Source organism: Xiphophorus maculatus, chromosome 1 (genome assembly GCF_002775205.1).
Source record: "Xiphophorus maculatus strain JP 163 A chromosome 1, X_maculatus-5.0-male, whole genome shotgun sequence".
Classification (NCBI taxonomy): domain Eukaryota; kingdom Metazoa; phylum Chordata; class Actinopteri; order Cyprinodontiformes; family Poeciliidae; genus Xiphophorus; species Xiphophorus maculatus.
In genome coordinates this window covers 30,206,264-30,225,969 of record NC_036443.1, presented here as the reverse complement: position 1 = coordinate 30,225,969, position 19,706 = coordinate 30,206,264, and the positions used below count along the sequence as shown (strand labels likewise).

Genomic DNA, 19,706 nt, shown 5'->3' with positions numbered 1-19,706 from the left:
ACAAAGTCTTGTAAACCTTTTTCTCTGGATACAGTACGTAAAAAGAAACCGTACATGATGAGCAGATCGTAGATTTCAACACCTGATCTGGTGACAGATTTTACATTTCAGGTCACTTCAAACACAACCTGGCAGGAAAACATGTGGAGCTCAGAGGTTTCTGGTGGATACAGTACAAAATGTTCAGAAATGTGCAGATTTCCCCGAAACGGCTGGTCAAGTTTCAGAACGTTTAGCCAACAGCAGTCAGTAGCAGAACACGAAGAAAGCTTTTTGGTTTAAAACTGTTTCACATTTTCTTTTTGCTGTCTTTAACAGATCAACGCCAGCAAATCCAACAGAATCAGACACTGAAAACTTTCTAAATAATCTAAACATTTGCTTCCAAATCCAAATGTTTAACAGGAGCAGAAAGTTTTGGAAACTTTTAGGGAAGATTTGAATGTGGATGAGATTCAAATGTAAATGCACCTCATTTATTTTCCCCATTTTCATCTGTTTTGAGCAATAAATTAAAGTTTATCCACTTATTGTTCTTATTTTCACCAAAGTGAACTCCGCTACAAAAACACAAAATCTTACAAAGTATTTTTAGTTTAGTTTATATTGCAAATATCTTAGTACACTTGAAAAAATGAAAAAAATAACTTACAAGTAACTTTCATAGAATCATATAGGAGCTTGTTTTTGGTCAATATTTCTGAAGTACTAATTAGAAAATGTGAGGTAATCGTATTTAACATATAACTAGAATATTTAAGGATTTGCTGACTTAAACAAAGTCCTAAAAGTTGCATATAAGTAAGTTTTCTCTTATTTTGGCTCTACTAAAATATTTGCAATACAAACTCAATGAAAAATACTGGCTAAAATTGTATGTTTTTACAAAATAAAAATGGCAAAAAAACAGAAAAAAGTGGATTTGTTTTGATTTTACTGGCTTCATTTTGGTTATTTTTCCAAGTATTTTTGTTTACTTTATTTTCTAAATATATTATAGTTAATTAAAAATAAGAGAAAATGAACTTTTGAAGTAACTTTTGCCAACATTAGTATCTGGTTTTAAGTCAGTAATTTATGCATTTTGATGAAAAGATACTAGATCAGAGCACTTAGCTTAGAGCGAGAACTTTTTCATCAATGTTAAGGAATTATTCATTTGAAACAAGCTCTTGAAAAGTTGCTTGTAAGTTGGTTTTGTCTTTTTTGAAGTGTAATAAGATTTTTGCAATAGAAACTAGATGAAGATACTTGGTAAGATTTTGTTTTTTTGCAGCAAAGTTGAGCAAAACAACTCTGCTTACTCAGGTTTGATAAATAAACTTCAGTTTATTGGTCAAAATAAATGAAAATGAGGAAAATAAAGGAGTTTTTTTTAAGTGTCGGTTTTGTTTTTACCAATTAAAATGTGAATGAAGAAGTTTTGTTTAGATTTTATCAGCCTTATCGTTGGTTATTTTCTGAGCGGCTCAGAAAACAAACCGGTTTTTAGGGAGTTTAATGAGCTCCGGTTCTGATTCTGGATGATCCGATCAGCTTTTTCTTTTTTTAATCATCATTTTCCTGGAGCTCTGGTTTGAATCAAAGTAACTCTCTCCATGCAAAAGTGGCTGACAGAGTGAGACATCTTCAGGTCCCTGTGGTTTCTGTGTTTATTCACAGGCGAAGTAATCTTTGAGCGGCGCGAACAGATGCCTGATGACCGGCACGCTCCAGGACCGGCCCAGCAGCCGCTGCCTGGCGCCGCGGCCCATGTTCGACACGTCGGTGTAGTGAACCGGGAATCCAAAGATCCTGACAAAACAACAGTTATAAAAAGCATTAAGAGTCTATATGGCAGGCTGTTTTAGCATAAAATCAGTTCCACCAGATGTCTAAAATACACAAGAACTATGATTCTTATGAGTCTATCATTTGACTCATTAGTAGGCCGGTCACAATAAGCAATAAATAAATTAATTTATTTATATCAGTAATTTTCATTTGCATGGTTTGCTGTTTTTCTATTTCTACCAAAAACTGGCTGATAAAATGTTTTGATTTCAACCAGCCCTTTTTTAAAGATAATTTTGTTTGCAGAAATGTCATAATAATTATTATTATTTGTTGTTTTATTTATTTATTTTGGATATTTAATATGATTTCCAGCTCCAGTGTTAAATGCTCATTATAATGTAACATTTTATTAATCTTTGATGAGAATGTCGTCTGGCATTATTACCACAAAATGAGCTGACCTGAAAATGTTCTCAAAATGACAATATTATCATTTAATGCAATAATTTCTGGGACAATTTATCGTCCAGCTAGATTTGTTAGGCCTGTCACCAAAACAAATTTTCCTAGACAATAAATTCTGCCAGAAATTATTGCATTAGATGATAATATTGTCATTTTGAGGACATTTCCAGCTCATATAATAACAATAACAATGACATATTTATATAAGTACATCCTCTCAAAGTTCAAGAAAATGTGAATTTCTCATGAACGTTTAACAATAAAACCGGGAAACATTTCAAATATCCAAAATAAAACAAACAAAACAACAATAATTAGTTTGCACTACCTGCCCCTTTTGCCTGTTTTCCCTGTCGAAGCTGAATGATTATTATTTTTGAAAGTGTAATTTTGGTTACCCAGACTTCACATCCATTTGAATTATTATTGTTTTGCTTGTTTTGTTTTGGATATTTATAATGTAATGTACAAATGACAATATTATTGTTTAGTGCATTAATTTCAGGGAGAACTTATTGTCTACTACATTTATTTCTAGTTGTAAACCAGATATGAGGAATTGACTGTGTTGGAAGTGATTTTATGCTAAAACGGCCTGCCGTAGAGACAGTCCTGCTCACCGCTCCAGCTCCGTGCACCACAACACGTCCTCCTTCCCGTTCATCAGCACCGGGAAGTGCTGGTCCTTCCCCTGTTTGATGGAGTTGGAGCGAGTGGTGATGGTTCGCACCTTCCCGAACTGACAGACAACACGAGCCGTCAAACTCCCAGTGGAAAACTCTGCAGGTAAAATCCTGATTAACGTGTTTATGTCTGACCTTTGCGACCCGTCCGTGGTCCAGACACTCCTGCAGCTCCAGCTTGTCCATCCCAGAGGCGCAGAGCGGCCTGAAACACGCAGTTTCACTACAATCAACGTAAAGGCAAGTCTGAGAAGCAGCAGGAGCCGTTTTCCTGCGTACCTGTTCATCCCCGGCAGGTTCCCCCAGAAGTAGCGAGCGCGGTGGGCGGCGGAGACCTCGATGGCGTCGATCATCACAGGGTTGCACTGCGAAACACACACAGAGGTCAGAGGTCAGCTGGAATATGTCTGTCACAGGAAGAGAAGGAAAGTGGCATCAGAAATGTACAAATCTTGACTTGAAAACTCATTCAGCTGAGTTTAAGCTGGAAAATTACAACCAGGAAGCTAACTAATGCTAGCTCACGTTAGCTAGCACTAGCTAGCTTAGGGATCTAACAAAACCAAAAATAAAATGTTTTCATTATGAATGCAACAATAAATGGTCATTTTAGAAGGTTTTCTGTAAGTTCTTAAGTAAAATCTGTTTTTAAAATCCACAACAGAATTTTAAAGTAGCTAACTTCAAGCTATGCTAACTATTTATCTTAATTTTTTCCATATTTATAGAAAAGACCCACCTCATTCTACTTTATCCCTCTTGTAATAAATTAATTTTGTTCTAAATTCTGAAAATTGAATACATTTTAGTAATTTGTTAGCTCTCATATTAAAACACTTTGTGTATTAAGAAAATCGTTTTTTGCATCTCCAGGTGAGTTTTATTTTGTAGCATCAGAGGCAAAAGTGTCTTTTTGAATGGAAAAGGTTGCTAACCCCATATCAGGTGAGATGTGTTAATACTGAGAGATTTTTATGGATTATTTATACTCATAATTTTCTAATACATCAATTTTTTATAGTTTTTTGGCCACACAAAGATTTACAAGAGTAGAAAAAAATAAGTAAATGGATCAATAATTATAATTATATGACTTTATTCTTACAATTTTATGATTTTATTTTTTTAGTATGGCTCTAATATTCCTTCATACTAAAAACAGATTAAAAATGTTCATATTTCTATTTATCAAACAATTTAGCAACAAACATTTTTTTAAATAAAAAATGTTGCTTATTTTTTTGACTTTATATATAGTTTTTGATTAATTGCGATAAATCAATTAATTATAGAACCACCACTTAACTCGAATAAAAGTTTTCCCATGACTTTAACTCCTGATTTTAAAGTGTTGTGGTCCAAAGCGTGTGCGGATGCGTTCGGCTGACCTCCAGGAAGCGGGAGATGTCCCTCTTGTCGTTGACGCCCATGGCCACCACGTTCTCGAACATCCAGAAGAACGGACGGTCTTCTCCTTCTTTGGGCTTGGCCTCGCTCAGCAGGCGGTAGAACTCAAAAAACAGCCTTCCTGTTCCTCCTGAAGCAAACCAGACTCACATCAGGGTCTAGTTACGACTCTACGTGTTTTCGGCATTAAGAAAAAGCATTAAAAACACGCTGAAATTACGCTGAGTGTAATTGATAATAAATTTATTTTTTATAGAGATTTTATTCTAAAGTATGAGAAAAAAATACTTTTCACACACTACAAAAATGTTACAAACAGGAATCAACAAATGTACCAACCAAACAGGCCTTTTCTGGCCGGATTCACGATGGAGAGGTCGTTGCAGGGACTTCCTCCGATCACCAAGTCAAACGGCCCCCACTCCTGAATCTGAGACAACAGCACCACCTGGTGTTAGACTGCGGGAAATACACCGGAAGCGCAGCTAATGCTGGAACACCAGTACAAAGTCAAATTAACTCCGGCTTTTAAACCTATTACGAGACAAAAATTGAGGTTAATTTGTCACAGTCATGTTTTTAATCGATTGATTTAATTTAAATGGGACAACAAATAATTTTGTTGTAATACTGGATTTAGCAAAAATGCTCATTTCCATCCATAGTTCCATAAAACAAACAACACAAGATACATTTGCACAATTTCATATATACAAGCAAGAAATAAGGTAAAAACAACCATATACATGGTTTGGAAAAACTATTTTAAGAGGCTTATATCAAAATGCAGCTGTCACAAACTAAAACTGATATTTTTACCATGTTATTCACTCATTTCTAATTGTCACACTTTCAAACTAAATATTAAATTATCAAGCAAAAATATTTAGCTCTGAGGGATCTAGAGCTAGATAAAATATTTTAGCTATACTAGCTAAATATTATCTATTATGGCTAAACATTAGCTATTAAATATTTAGCTGATATTTAGGTATTTAAATATTAATATCTAGAGCTAGCTAGATGTTAATATTTAGCATCTTGCTAGTCCTTAAAGTCTATAAGTGGACTATCAAAATAAAAGGCTTAGAATATGGAAAATGAGCAAAATGTGCAAATATTACTGCACAATAAAGTTAAATGATGCTCTTGGGGGCCCCCTGGTGGTGTGGTGGCCATAAACAGCCACTTAACTCGCAATGCCTCAGGCCGGCTGATTTTCTGCACAGTTTGGCTTAATTATTGTTCTGAGAGTGTTGCTTTTTCTACAAATCGCATAATTCTGAGTCTGTACACTCCAATAAACAATTAATCAATATTTAAAGTGGTTAATAATTATTTCAGCATTTGATTAATCGTTCCAGCTGGTCAGGATGTTTCCTTCAAGCTCAGCTCAAACGTTTCTGCTCGTGTCTTGGAGAAAGAAAAGAAGCAGATCTGTCCAAGGAATCGTTAAATATGGCCGCTCCGGTCCAACTGGACTCTGAACCGCCGTCTCTTATGTTTTTTGCCATTTCTTACGTTTTTCCTGGTGATGTTCCTGACATCATGGACGTACTGGATCTTTCCTTCATGTCTGACCACACCCACCGAGATCGAGTCCTCACACACCTCCGACGCCACGTACTGGTCCACTTTAAAGCCCAGATCCCTCAGAACCAGGTAGCCTGGAGCCGGAAACACAAACAAAACATCAACAGAAACATCAAATCAGAAATAAATTAGAAAAAAGGTTTTTTATGACGTGAGTTCCTCAGTTTCTCCCAACAAGGAGAGATTTTATACCAGAATAACTGCAAAAAGTCCCTTGAAGTGTAAATGTTGGTGTAAAAAGAGGCTTTATGGTTCCTCACCAGTAGCAATGCCGTCAAACAGGGAGAGGACTCTGATTGGTCTTCGCTGCTCAGCAGGGACTGCTGGGTAAATCTTTGGTTTCTCCTGCAGAAGAAGAAGAAAAAACACTGAAGGTCACTTTATGGATGGATGGATGGATGGATAGTTGGGCGGTTGGATGGCTGGTTGGACAACTTCATGTTTCAGCACTTTGCCTTCTTTTACACCTTGAAGGTAAATGTAACATTCTGACCAAAACAAAGATGGCGTCGCCCATCTGGAGGCTAAACAAAGCAGTTAGACTCACAAACTCCTGTCCGTTATCATTGGCGAAGAACTCCTGCAGCTTCAGGCTCCAGTCGTGGCGCCGTTTCAGGACGCCGTACTGCAGCAGCGGCTGGCACATGTAGCAGCGCCAGGGGTCCTGGTACCGGGCATTGTTGGACGCCCCGGGGTCCACCAGGATGTCCAGGCAGTCCACGCAGAAACACCTGGTGGGACGACACAACGAGGCGCTAGCATTACAGCACATCTGACTTGGTATGACTGTGGTAGAAAGAGCTGAAAACATTTAGCTAGTGGAGCGGGAGGTGAGGAGAAAAAATGGAACTGCAGCGTAAATAATCTTCACCCATTTCAAAATAAGAGCATGAATATAAACAGCTAACTCCTTGAAGAGTTTTAACTCGTGACAGACTTTCTTAAGGCTAGTTAGCTTAGCTTCCAATGATGGTAGATAACAGTTTCCTGTAACAGTAAGTTGTTTCTCCGACATTAGCACATTTGGCAGCGCATTCATGAGGTTGATTGACAGCACTAGACCCCTCCTCCTGGCTCCTGATGGATTGTTTTTGGTCAGGAACAGTTCTTTTCTTCAGTAGCTCAGGGATGAAATAGACTGATTTTTTTCATAGATTATCTGTCTCACATTATGGTGACATTTTTAATAAATATGTAAGAAATTTTTTAAATAAAGTTACAAACTGCAGCGTTAAACTCGGCTTTAAATAATTTTATAACCTGGAAAAGATCTGACCATTTTATAGGTCCTGATAGGTGAAACGGCAGAATGAAATGACTCCATGTTTTTTGTGTCTTGTATAATTTTTTGTGTTTTTTTGTCTTTCTTGCAGCTGAATTCCTGAACGTTTTTCTGGAACGGACCTGCAGCAGTTGGCGTTTCCGCAGAGCAGAACTTCTCGGCCTCCGCAGCAGACCGTGCAGTAGGACTGGTAGCCATCGTCATCGTACATGTAGGAGATCTCTAGGTACACATCCTAAACACACACACACACAGCAGCGTTTTATCACCGCTGTTATCCTCTGGTTCAAAGATCCGATCTGGAGCGGACCTCACCTTGCACGTTTGGCACAAGCCTCCTTCAAACAGCGGGTGGAAGGTTGCTGCTCTCATCTTTCCACATGAGAGACAAAACTCTGACGAATCGGATAAACACAGGCGAGTCAAATCAAAACACAGCTAGGAGTTTATGCGCTGCAGCGGCGTTAGATACCCAGAATGTACCTTCTATACTTCGGTTCTTTTTCTGTACTTCATTCACCATTTGTTCTGGCAGAAAGGAAAACGTTGAGACAACATGAGTGACAGTGTTTTGTTTGGTATTAGTGCCAAAATTAAGATTATTGCACACGTAGCGGTGGCTACTTCCTATATCCATTCTGAAGCTAACTATTGATCTGATTAATGACAGGTTGGCATGGAAACGGAGCGGCAGCTGCTGGAAAATGGGAAGGAAAGAACTCACTTACGCTAACCTAGAACAAGCTAGTGACTAGAATATCTGGGCTAGTCATCCACTGGATTGTCTTCTTCCTCTGTTGTCCATTAGCATGGATAGGTTAGCACTACCCTTGGTTAGGCTAACAAATAGCATGGCTAAGCTCACCTCTCACTGGACTGCCTACTTCCAATCTACTTCCACCTTCATAGGCTAACGCTAGCCTATCAAGGCTAATGCTAGCCTATCTTTGTTAATGAAAGCAGAGGAAGAAGTAGGCAATCCAGTAGGTGATCCAGAAAAGGCATGCTAGTTGCTAGCCTATCCAAGGTTCACGCTAGACTTTCAAAGCTAATGCTAGCCATTCAAAGCTAATGCTAGCCATTCTCTATTAATGGAAATCAGAAGAAGTAGACAATCCAGTGGGTGGCCAGCCTAGACATTCTAGTTGTTAGCCTAGACAAGGTTAATGCTGACCTATTGAAGTTAATATAGCCAAGGCTAACGCTAGCCAATCTCTGCCAATGGACAATTGAGGAAGTAGGCAATCCAGTGGGTGACTCTATTTATGCTAGTTGTTAGCCTTGTATAGGCTAGCTGTTAGCCTGTACAAGGCTAATGCTACCATATCTCTGCTTAATGGACAGTATGCAATCCAGTGGACATCCTGTGCAAAACTAACTGAGTTACCAATTTCTTCCCACCTTTAATCAGATTAGCAGCTAGCTTCAGAATCAATATACCCTCCTGCAAAAAGGAAGCAATAGTTTTAATTTTGGCACGAGTAGTGCGCCGTACTGATCATGGCAGGTGAGCCCTACCTCTGCTACAGGGCTCCTCGGGTGCAGCCTTGGCCTTGCAGGGGCTGACTCTGGGCCGCTTAGCGCTGGGGAAATACTCTGGCAGAGAAACGTTGAGGATCTGGTGGTCCAGAGGGTTACTGCCTGCAGACACACAGACAGACGCTCACACTCTTCTCCTGTACGCGACTGAACTCAGGTTTTCTTTAGCTCACTGGCGCTGCGTGTCGGTTTGAGTCCTTCCTCTCCTTTGGGCTGGAAGCCGCCGTTGGCCCAGTCCAGCATGGGTTTGATCTGCTCCTCGGGATTGTCCGTCTCGCAGGGGGGAAAGGTCTTCTCCGCCCTGACGCTGGCCATCTGAGACAGCGACAGAAACGTCACAAAACCTCAAATCCACCTGTTTGACTGAGAGAGTCTGACCACACACTGCGAGGCGTCCAGACCCACCGAGAAAAAATAATGACACCAGAACAATCCAGATTGTTTAGATTAGCAAAAACAGACGAGTTAAAAGGTTTTGGTAACAGCTGAAATATAAAAGTTTTGATAATTAATTGTATTTATATTTTTTGCTTATTAAAATTCTAAACACTTCTCAACAAAATCCTCACCGATGATTAGAGTAAACAAAAATTATACTAAAGTAAAAGTACAAACATAAATGTTGAAGTAGCACTACTTCAAGTAACATTTCTGATATAAAGCTAGTTGATGTTTTGAGCCTGAAATAAAAGTTTAAACGTTTAAAAACACAATATTTGTTTTTCCCTCTAAACCGTTTTTTCATATCTGTTAAATTTTAAACAAATAAATGGAATTTGAGTAAATTTTAAACCACATTTGAACTTTATGGATCAGTAAAAAGAACCAGGAAGTGTCTCTCCTGAGTTCTGTTTTTATCAATGTGTAACAAAACCTTGCGTCCTCTGTTAGATAACACGCACGCACACACACACACACACACACACACACACACACACACACACACACACACACACACACACACACACACACACACACACACACACACACACACACTGTGCTGGGAAGCTTCATGTAGATCGGAGTGTGTGTGTGTTTCACGCCAGACACATCTGTTTCCTTATCTGCTTCACACTTTAAGATTTACAGAATGTAAACAGAGACATCGCCAGCTAGCATAAATGCTAAACCAGCTGAGTTTGACCTGAAGCTCAACATCTGACTGGCTAACAAAACCTCGCTCTAAAGCCTTAAAAAGTGAGAAAATGTTGATCTTTCACGTATTTTCTTCAACTGAAGTCACCGTTGAAGACCTGAAATTTCCATTTCTCCAGTCAAAAAGAACCAGACAGAACATTTTAATGGAAAACTGTATGACTGCATCTGGATATTAAGGATCAAAACAAATCCATCCAGTATGAATGCAGTTAATTTGTAAATAATAATGTGTAAATAGTTTCTAGAGCTGGTGGAGACATTATTCTGTATGCAGGTTATCTCAGAGTAAACAGATGGTTTACCACCTTCTGTCTGCAACGGTGGAAACGCTCAGAGCAGCTCTGTTAGTTTACATAAACCGGCATCTCCTCTTATCTGGAACTGAATCTGATGAAACATCTGTCTGAAATGCGGCTGCAGGGACTTATTGGATTTATCACTTACTGAAATCAACTAACTTAGCAAAGTCCAGGCAGAACAGTAAGTTTTGCCCCATGTAACGTTGAACCAAAATGAAAATGCAGAGGAATAAACGGAGGAAGAGAAGAGAGTCGGCCGTTTACGGTTATCATCAAGTTCTAAACATTTTCATAAATATATTAGACCGACGTGTTACAAAGACTTAGAGATGCCATTTTAAAACATTCATTCATTATCTTTCAATTTGTTTTGATTTTGCGTTAGCTCCTGCTAAAGGTGCTAGCTCTAACTTACAGTGTTAACTTCAATCAATGACGTTAGCTCTAAACAATAACTCTAGCTCTTGCTAGGTATTAGGTCTAACTAATGGCATTAGCTCCTGCTAATTTTGTTAGCGCCAACTAATGATGTTTCCTCTAAATAATGATGCATGCTCATTAGTGTTGGGTCTAACTAATCGGGCAATCAGCTGCATTAAACGTGAAAAAGTACCTCGACTGCCTGAAAGATGGCCTTTCGGTAGGAGGCCAGCTTGGTGTACGAAGCCTGGCTGAAGAACTTGGGGAAGGCCATGAGAGAGTCCAGCTTGTCCGCTGAAACCTGGACACAGAAATCACAAGGAAGGTTCAAAACCCAAGATAAACACAGCTTTTCCTGCTTTTTTCTTCAAGACGGCCGGGCGTTTTCACCTCAGAGAACTTTCCATCTCCGAACCACTGCAGCCACCTCATGCCGTGGCTGGCCTGCCGTTTGCCCATGGCGCGCCACGTCACCACGATGCCCGGCCACCAGGAGAAGCCCTTGATCTTCCCCCAGACCAGCTCGCCGACTCCAAAGCCTTTATTATCCTGCAGGCAGAACAGGACGAGACACAGTGAGCATCCATGAAGCTAACCGTCACTGTGTCTTTGAACCATCACTGCGTTTCCATTACAAATGTCTGCCAAACTTTGTTAATATTCTCTAATGTCAAAAATAAACCTTTCGCATTTGAGGTGTTTCCATTAAAATAAGGAACACAATAACAATCATGTGATAAGTCCTTAAAAAACATGCTACGTCATGATCCTCCAGCTATTTCCTGTTGTCGTCTTCTTTGCTATTTTTGCCAGTGGCTATGTCCGGTTGTTGATCATGTGATTCGTGTGATGATAAAACAGTGTTTCCATTGCAGTTGTTTTGAAAAAAAAAAACTATTTTGGTACAGCCAAAAAAACACAGCCTCATCCTAGCAACAAACTTTTATTTTTAAAACAAAAAACTATTTTTCTTTCTAATTTGTGTGTTTCCATTAAGCAAATTTATCTCCAAAATATCAAATTGTGCAATTATATAATCAATGGAAATGCAGCTTGTAGAGGAAACAGATGTAGAAAAAACATCTTTATTCTGGAATGGAAAAAAAGATTCCTAACTATTTAATTCAACAAAATAAAACAGGAAGTCACCAAAGTGAACTAAATGTATATTTAGCTCACAAACGTGGGGATCCATCTTTTAATCAATAGTTTAGTTTATTAGTGTGTTTAAAACAGGAACAATGTGCAAAACACTAACTTAAGCTAGTTTCTTTTAATTCTCAATAAACCGTACAAATAATCACTGTACAAGGTCATAAAATTATAACAATAGAAGTAATAATAATGCAAAAACTACAATTATTTTTCAAATAACAAAACTGCAGGTTTTCTGACAGACATTTTCTGAAATCACAAGAAAAGTCCTTCAGGTCAGTGGAAAGTTTCAGACGAATATATCGAGTATTTAAAATAGGTATAAAATATTGATATTGCTGTTATATATGAAAATTAAATATATTTCCTATTGGATTTTGGCTTTACTTGCGTTCATACTTTGATTCTTCTTTTTTGTTCTGCAAGTCTTGCCATATAAAGTTAACTTTTCTGCTCATTGTTGGTTGAAAGGTGTTGCCATACATGTTAAGTCCATTTATGTTTATCCTTTTAGTTTATTGTTCTATTCATATTGGTTTTTGAGTCTTATTTCCGTTCAAACAGAAGGTCTCGACACTCTTTTTCTTTTTTTTTGCGTGGTAGTTCATGCTACTAATTAAATGCGACCACAATCAGATTTCTGTGTGAACGGTTTCCGTCCTAAAACCATTCAAGAGTCTTCGGATGAAAAGTTTTAGTTTTCCAAATAAACTGTTGGTTTGAGTCTTTAATTCCTGTCTGCCAGTCTGTTAAAAGCCAAAGCGGAAAGCAAACAGTGACTCAGCACTACAGTACGACTATGACGCAGCAGATTCAGCAAAAACAGATTTAATTTTAGATTTTTGGCTGCAGCTTCTTCAAATTCTGCTTTAAATGTTGTACTTTTGAATATAGTCGCCAACAGGAAGTGGGGAAAAAGCAAACTAATGTGTTTTTATTGCATTTTTTTTATCACTCAGGTCATTAAAGTGTTTCCAAAGAAAACGATTTGGCAGGGTGTCGCAGTCTGACTTAACAAGCAGATGTTTTGCTGAGTTCAGCCAGAACGTTGTGTGAAAACAACCGCAGAGGGCATCCAGGGAACATGGATGCCTGCAGACCTGCCCGGATCCATCAGGAGCTCGTTTTTATTAGCATGCTAACGCTAAATGTTGCAGGAGGAAACAGTTCCTAAGAAAAAACTAACTGGGACTTTCTTAGACTTCATCATTTCATCTGTTGAAGCTGCAGTAACTTTTCTAAAATGTTTTATTACATGTTTGTTAAAACTGACACCATGTTATGAGACAGATGATCTGTGAAAAGATCAATATCCTCCAACTTCTCATTGAGCTGCTGAAGAAATGACCAACAAGCACAAATCAGAGCCGGAGGCGGGGCTTAGCGCTGTCAATCAACATCATGTACTCGCTACTAAATGTTCTAATGGCGGAAAAACAACTCACCACTACAGAAAAACAGTTTACCCACTGTCTTCTGTGTCTATGCTAACTAGCCTAGCATTCACAGCAGGATCTGCTGACGGAGAAAAACTGGCAGCGCCAAGATTATGATTGACAGCGCTAAGAACCGTCTATGTCTAGGAGACAGTTTGCAGGAAAGATAAACAACAAAGTGAGTGTTTTTGTAAACCTACTGAAAGAGAGGAAGTGTTTTAACGTCTAAAGAGGTTCCAGTGGGCTGTGGATGAAATGTGATGAACCCAGAATACGGCCTGAACCGAGGGAAGGAAAACAGTTTGGCTCACGTTGTATTCTGGCTGGACCTCGGAGCTGGACGTGGTGCTGCTGCTCTGGGCCGAGTCTTTGGAGTCTTGCTCCATCAGCTCCAAACATGGCGCCTCTGGCGTCTCTCTGGCAACGACGCCAGCGGCTCTGCGAGGACCAGCAGCGTACTGGACACGGAAAAACACAAAAGATTAGATAGAAAAACTACCATAAGTCTACAGAATTTTATGTATATATATATATAGATATGTATATCTATATATAGATATGTATATCTATATATAGATATATATATCTATATATAGATATGTATATCTATCTATATATAGATATGTATATCTATATATAGATATACATATCTATATATAGATATATATATCTATATATAGATATACATATCTATATATAGATATATACACTGCTCAAAAAAATAAAGGGAACACTTAAACAGGTGTTTAACACTTAAAGTGTTCCCTTTATTTTTTTTAGCAGTATATATACTGTATATAGATATAGATATATATATCTATACATATATATAGATATATATATCTGCCAGTGGAACTAGAATATTTTCATCAGTATTAAGGAATTACTAACATAAAACAAGCTCCTGTATCTTGCTAAAAAGTTACTTGTAAGTTAGTTTTATCTTATTTCAAGTATACTAAAATATTTGAACTGGAAAACTGGGCCAAAAATACTTGGTACATTTTTATGTTTTTGCAGTGTAAGCATTGTTTTTTTTTGTAACCCAGATTTACACATCGGGCCGATAACGATGTGCCGATAACGATGTGCCGATAGCGATGTGCCGATAGCGATGTGCCGATAGCGATGTGCCGATAGCGATGTGCCGATAGCGATGTGCTGATAGCGATGTGCCGATAGCGATGTGCCGATAGCGATGTGCTGATAGCGATGCTAATGCGGGATCGTCCCTGGCGTTTACCATGACTGGGCTTTGCTCCTGTTTGCGGTTCTGCCTGCGGTGTTTGGTCTGCGGGTTTGCCGCCAGGCCGGCCTGGTAGATGGTTCTTGGTCTCGGTCTGTTCCTCAAGCCCAACTGAGACGTTCCTGACGGCTTCTGGAAAAACAGACAAACAAACAATCAAATAAAGCTTCTTCCATCTGTTGGCACAAATGAAGTGAGGCCTCCATGTGCTTGTAGCGTTACGTGGCTGTAGGAGTCCCAGTCCGGTTCCTCCTCCTCGGGCCTCTTCCTGCTCCTCTTCCTGCTTCCTCTCGTACGCTGGTTACCATCTGGCGAAGAATGTGGGAGCAGAAAGCGAGATGGGGGAGACGGAGATAGCAGCAGAAGGTCAAACAGATGGTGCAACAAAAAGGAATACCTTCAAGACTCTTCCTTTCATCTTGGATCTAAACTGCTCTAATGAACATTTTCTATACTGAAGACGAGGAATGTCTCAATAAGAAATAAACCAATTAACCACATAATAAATTAAAAGAAACTCAATAATTTATATCTGCAGGATTTTTCTCTTTCTAACAAAAACTGGATGATAAAAGTCTTCAGTCTGGTCTCAACTAGACCTTTTTTTGTTTACAAAGTCTTCATAATTAATTTTATTTATTCTGGATATTTAAAATGTCTTCCAGTTCCAGGGTTAAATGTTCATTAGATTTTAAAGTTTATTGATCTTTGAGGATGAGTTCTTGCATTATTACTTTGCATTTACTGTTGGATTAGTTGAAAATGCTCTCAAAACAACAATATTGTCGTTTATCGCAATAACTTCTAGGACAATTTACCATCCAGCAAAATTTATTATGAAATTTATTTGAAGACTGTGATTCAGTTAGAGCTGCAACATAAACAAGGGCTGGACTTAAACAATTAAACCTAAAATTTCACTCTATTATTTAAATATAGAAAAACATGTAAAAAATTACATAGACGGTAAAAACCTTAAAGATATTAAAGCATAAACCCCTACACTGCAAAAACACAAGCCCTAACCACAAATTTCTATTCAGTGTTTAGTGCAAATAAGACAAAGCTAATTGTTTCAGTGAGATATAGGAGCTTATTTTAAGTGAATTCCTAAATATTGATTAAAAAATACTAGTTCCATTATTTTACTCATTACAAAACATTTTTTTCATGTTATAAGTGAAATAATCTTCCAGTAGAACTAACATTTTCTTCAATATTAAGGAATTATTAGCGTATTAGCATATTAGCTAAACTAATTTCAGCAGTTCTGCAGAAAATGAAACTGGAGTTCCAGTTCATGTCAGGTTAGACCTGGTGTCTCCTGAGAGGTTTGGTCAGAGGGTTGAAACTTGGACACATTTGGGAGAAATGATCTAAATATGAGTCCTAACTGGTTTTGAAATGGTTAAAACTGGCTAACAATGGGCTTCTGGAGTTACCTTTCCAAAGTCCAAACCTCAAAATTATCAGAGATTTCTGGAATGTCAATTAAAGTGGCAGGAAACTAAACGATTTAAATAATATGTTCCAATAATCAAAATTGGCCAAGAGACTGTGGAGCACTTAAAAAAATAACTGGTTTCCCTGCAACGTGTTAACATTGGGGTTTTATGTTTATAAACATTTAAATTTGTACGCCTAATTTAGACCAGAAAATCCACAACAAATCAAAAGTTATTTGGTTTATAATTATGTCACTTTGGAGAAATAATGGTAGAAATGCAGCATAAAAGCCTCAGATTAATGCTCACAATGGGTGGATGTAATTTTTAATTTTTACAGTAACTGCATGTCGAAACATATTCAACTCTGACTTCTCCTCCGCAGAGCAGAATCGTCTGGCTTCCTAATCCTCAGTTTAATACCTCTTGTGTTTTATTTCATTACTTTCTGCTTTTACTGCATTGCTATAAAACCCAAAGTGGCTCCAGATGTCCACATTTTAAACACTTGGTGTGATTTTTAAACCTCCATTGACGTTGGCATGACAGTGAAGTTGCACAATGTCATGTTCTGGTCATAATCCATCAATTTTTAACACAATAATTACCCCAAAACCAATAAATAGCAACACATTGCCTCTGTTGGTTCAGTTTATAACCGTTTATTGAGAGTTTTGAGAGTGTTAAAACTGTGGATGTGTTGGGTACGTACCTTGCGGCGATGCGGCGCCCCCGCTCTGTTTGGGGCAGAAGGGCGAGGGCGGCTCCGCTGCAGTCAGCGGGCTGTTGTCATTGGTCAACTCAACGCCGCTGTCGTTCTCTGATAGGCCCTCGGCAATAAGGGGCGTATCTCCATTCACTGCTGCCTGAGGACAAAATACTCTGATCAGATCAGGTGTTTACGAGATGAATATCGCAGTGAACCCACCACACCTCAGAGGGCGCTAGGGAGCGTGGCTGGGCAGACTGTCAAAATGATTTTTAAATCAACAATGTAATAAAGCAAGATGATGACAAAAATTCATCAAACGCAGCTGTTGGAGACAAACCACCTTTAAAATGTTTATTGAATATATTTTATTATAGTAAAAGTAATAAAAACCACATCTGCACTGAGAACATTAAGTTAAGACAAATGATATTCTGGCAGATTCGGTTTGATTGGGGACCAAAACGGCAACATTTGTTACATTTTGAGGGGTGGAGTTTTACCTTCCAGCAGAACAACGACCCAAAACATGCAGATAAAAATTAGATCAATGTTTCAAAATGCTACTTATCCAGTGTGGGAAATGGATACTTTGCAAACACGATGCTTGCTAATGATGACTAGCATTGGTTTTACCTGTCAAGTTGTCCAACTTAACGTGCTAAATCTGAAATGTACCCATGCAGTGCTTTGCTACTAATTGTCAACACTGTATCAACTAAATAAGATCAGGTAAAAGTTTAAATTACACAAAAAATAGCGAGGGAAAGGAAGGTAAGTGAGTTATGCTAGCTTGACTATGACAACCGCAACATATAGATGTGCTGTGGAATTCTGTGTTTTGGTTCATTTAAAAAAACAAAGGCGACCTAAACACCAACTCTCTGACAGATCATCAGTAGAGCAGGTGTTTAAATTAACTAATCAATCATGGTTGTGTTAGATTAGCTAAGAGCAGCGATAGCTAATCTAATCAGCAACCACTTATTAATAAACACAAAATAAACATCAAGCCTGAAAATATAAAACTGTAACAGACTGAATGTTCTGCTCTTTGTGTGAAAAACACATTTCATCATATTTTTAAATTAATTTGTATTTATTGATGCTCTCATGGAACAGTGAAGAAAATGGTAAAAATAACAGCTACAACAATGCTATTAGCTTTGAGGGGTTTAGCACGTCATCATGACTGTCACATTAAATCCAAATCCTTATTGCAAGAAATTCTTCACTATATAATGATAAATGACAGGAAGAAGGTCCATTCTAACCCAGTCTGACTGAGATTGAGCTGCTTTGCCAAGAAAAGTAAATAAATCAGCTGCTAAATGTGCACAGCTTGAATGCTATAAAACACAAAAAGTCTTATCAAGTAACTTTAGTTAGTTTCTAGTGTAAATATCTTAGCTTAGTAACTAATCAGCAAGATATAGGAGCTTATTTTCTGTCAATACTTCTTTAATATCGATAAAAAATTTGATTGTTTCACTTATAACTTGGAAGAAAATATATATTTTATAAGTGAAATAATCTGCCAATGGGACAAGTTTTTTTTTTTTTTTTTTATCAATTATTGACTTAGAACAAGTATAATAAGTTATTTGCACTAGAAACACAAAGTACTTGGTGATATTTTGTGTTTTTACAGTGTAGAAATATAAAAGATGTCTCTACAAGATGGATGCCACACTTTGATATAAAAATGGAGCAAAACGCCATAAAATCTCAGATTTTCACCAAAAGCACAGAATAATCAAGCTCAGTTTTGACAAGTATTTTAAATTTTACCCACATAGGATGAAATTCAGTCTGTGATCCTTAAAAACTGTCACTAAACACCAGCTTCAGTTTTGTAGTTCTGCTCGGACGTTGAGGTACAGCGTTTTGTGGGTTTCTTGTAATCTTGCTTTTGTTGCTCCTGACATTTAGACATTTAGATAAAATGATAAAAGGCGCAGACTCTGAGTCTGCCTGACTCAAAACAAACAGTAAATGCTGAAGTTACACGGCAGCTGCCTCAGGGAGCGAGCTGTTTATTTAAATTGTGCCTGTTTATAGAGAGGATCACTGGGAAATAGTTGTGAAGGTACTCATCAAAACCCTCAGTGCTCTATTCATCATCGCCTCTCTTCTTTTAAAGGAGGGGTTACGCATTTCTGTTGAGTCCATAAAACCTGAACTTACATAACCCCAATCTATGCATTAGTTTTTCTGGTATGCTATAGAAAAAAACGAACTAATTATGGCTTTTAAAATGCTAATGGGAAAACATTAGGAACATCTTCCACCGGATTTAACTAAAGTAGCAAGCAGAAACTACAAATCAAATTAAATTAATCAGCACTTTTATAAAGAAGTGGTTCTGGCAGCTAAGTTTGTGGGCATTTCTCTGTGTGACCCAGCATTAGCTATAAAAACAAACTTTATTTGGGAAACATTTATTTAAAACAACATGGTGACAAATTAAGATATTGTCACCATGTTGTCTACACTGCAATGCATTATTGTGTATTGAGTAGCATTTAGTACTTTCAATTTGAACATTCAGTTAGAAGGTAATGCCTCTTCATTTCCATGACGATGGAAAATGAAGATGAGGAGGACCAAAGAGAGGAAGAGGAGAGAGTCGGATGAAAAAGTCTGTTGTTTGTGCTGCTACTGCTTGGATATGCTAACTGGAAAGGAGAGCGTATAGCTCCTGCTAATGGTGTTAGCTCCTGCTAATGCTAATGGTGTTAGCTCCTGCTTATGGTGTTAGCTCCTGCTAATGCTAATGGTGTTAGCTCCTGCTAATGGTGTTAGCTCCTGCTAATGCTAATGGTGTAAGCTTAACACCAAGTTGTATTTTTATTTTGTTATAATTACACAAAATGTAATTTTTCCTGATTGTTACTATGCCTGACTGTAAACATTTTAGAAACCACCATCATTGTTTTAAGCGTGTGACTTTGAGACAGGGAGCCCCTCCTCTCTACTTCTTCTTCTGTGGTATTGTTGTTAAATTGTTTGAGCTCCTTAGATCCTCGTCTTTCATAATGTTGTCCTGTGGAAGAGGTGGATGTTGTTTCCCTCTGAATGCATGCAGTTTAT

General features: G+C 38.0%; 1 protein-coding gene across 3 annotated transcripts in view; it reads right to left on the bottom strand.

Moving 5' to 3' along the window:
* Nucleotides 1–1,201: 1,201 nt before the first annotated feature.
* The window catches only part of LOC102235565 (DNA (cytosine-5)-methyltransferase 3B-like), a 34,241-nt gene continuing 15,736 nt past the window's right edge, over nt 1,202–19,706 (bottom strand). For 2 of the 3 annotated variants that reach the window (XM_023341025.1, XM_023341041.1), the window contains exons 3-22: nt 16,617–16,770; nt 14,682–14,767; nt 14,457–14,591; nt 13,525–13,671; nt 11,013–11,171; nt 10,816–10,923; nt 8,919–9,060; nt 8,725–8,847; nt 7,690–7,734; nt 7,522–7,601; nt 7,329–7,441; nt 6,472–6,655; nt 6,185–6,269; nt 5,853–5,998; nt 4,671–4,761; nt 4,313–4,461; nt 3,204–3,289; nt 3,060–3,147; nt 2,862–2,980; nt 1,202–1,794 (exon numbers count right to left, since the gene is read on the bottom strand). In XM_023341025.1, the coding sequence (XP_023196793.1) occupies nt 1,653–1,794; nt 2,862–2,980; nt 3,060–3,147; nt 3,204–3,289; nt 4,313–4,461; nt 4,671–4,761; nt 5,853–5,998; nt 6,185–6,269; nt 6,472–6,655; nt 7,329–7,441; nt 7,522–7,601; nt 7,690–7,734; nt 8,725–8,847; nt 8,919–9,060; nt 10,816–10,923; nt 11,013–11,171; nt 13,525–13,671; nt 14,457–14,591; nt 14,682–14,767; nt 16,617–16,770 (2,382 nt within the window). In that variant the 3' untranslated portion in view covers nt 1,202–1,652. The remainder of the gene's footprint in view (nt 1,795–2,861; nt 2,981–3,059; nt 3,148–3,203; nt 3,290–4,312; nt 4,462–4,670; nt 4,762–5,852; nt 5,999–6,184; nt 6,270–6,471; nt 6,656–7,328; nt 7,442–7,521; nt 7,602–7,689; nt 7,735–8,724; nt 8,848–8,918; nt 9,061–10,815; nt 10,924–11,012; nt 11,172–13,524; nt 13,672–14,456; nt 14,592–14,681; nt 14,768–16,616; nt 16,771–19,706) is intronic. The other variant, XM_023341034.1, reaches the window with a different exon arrangement.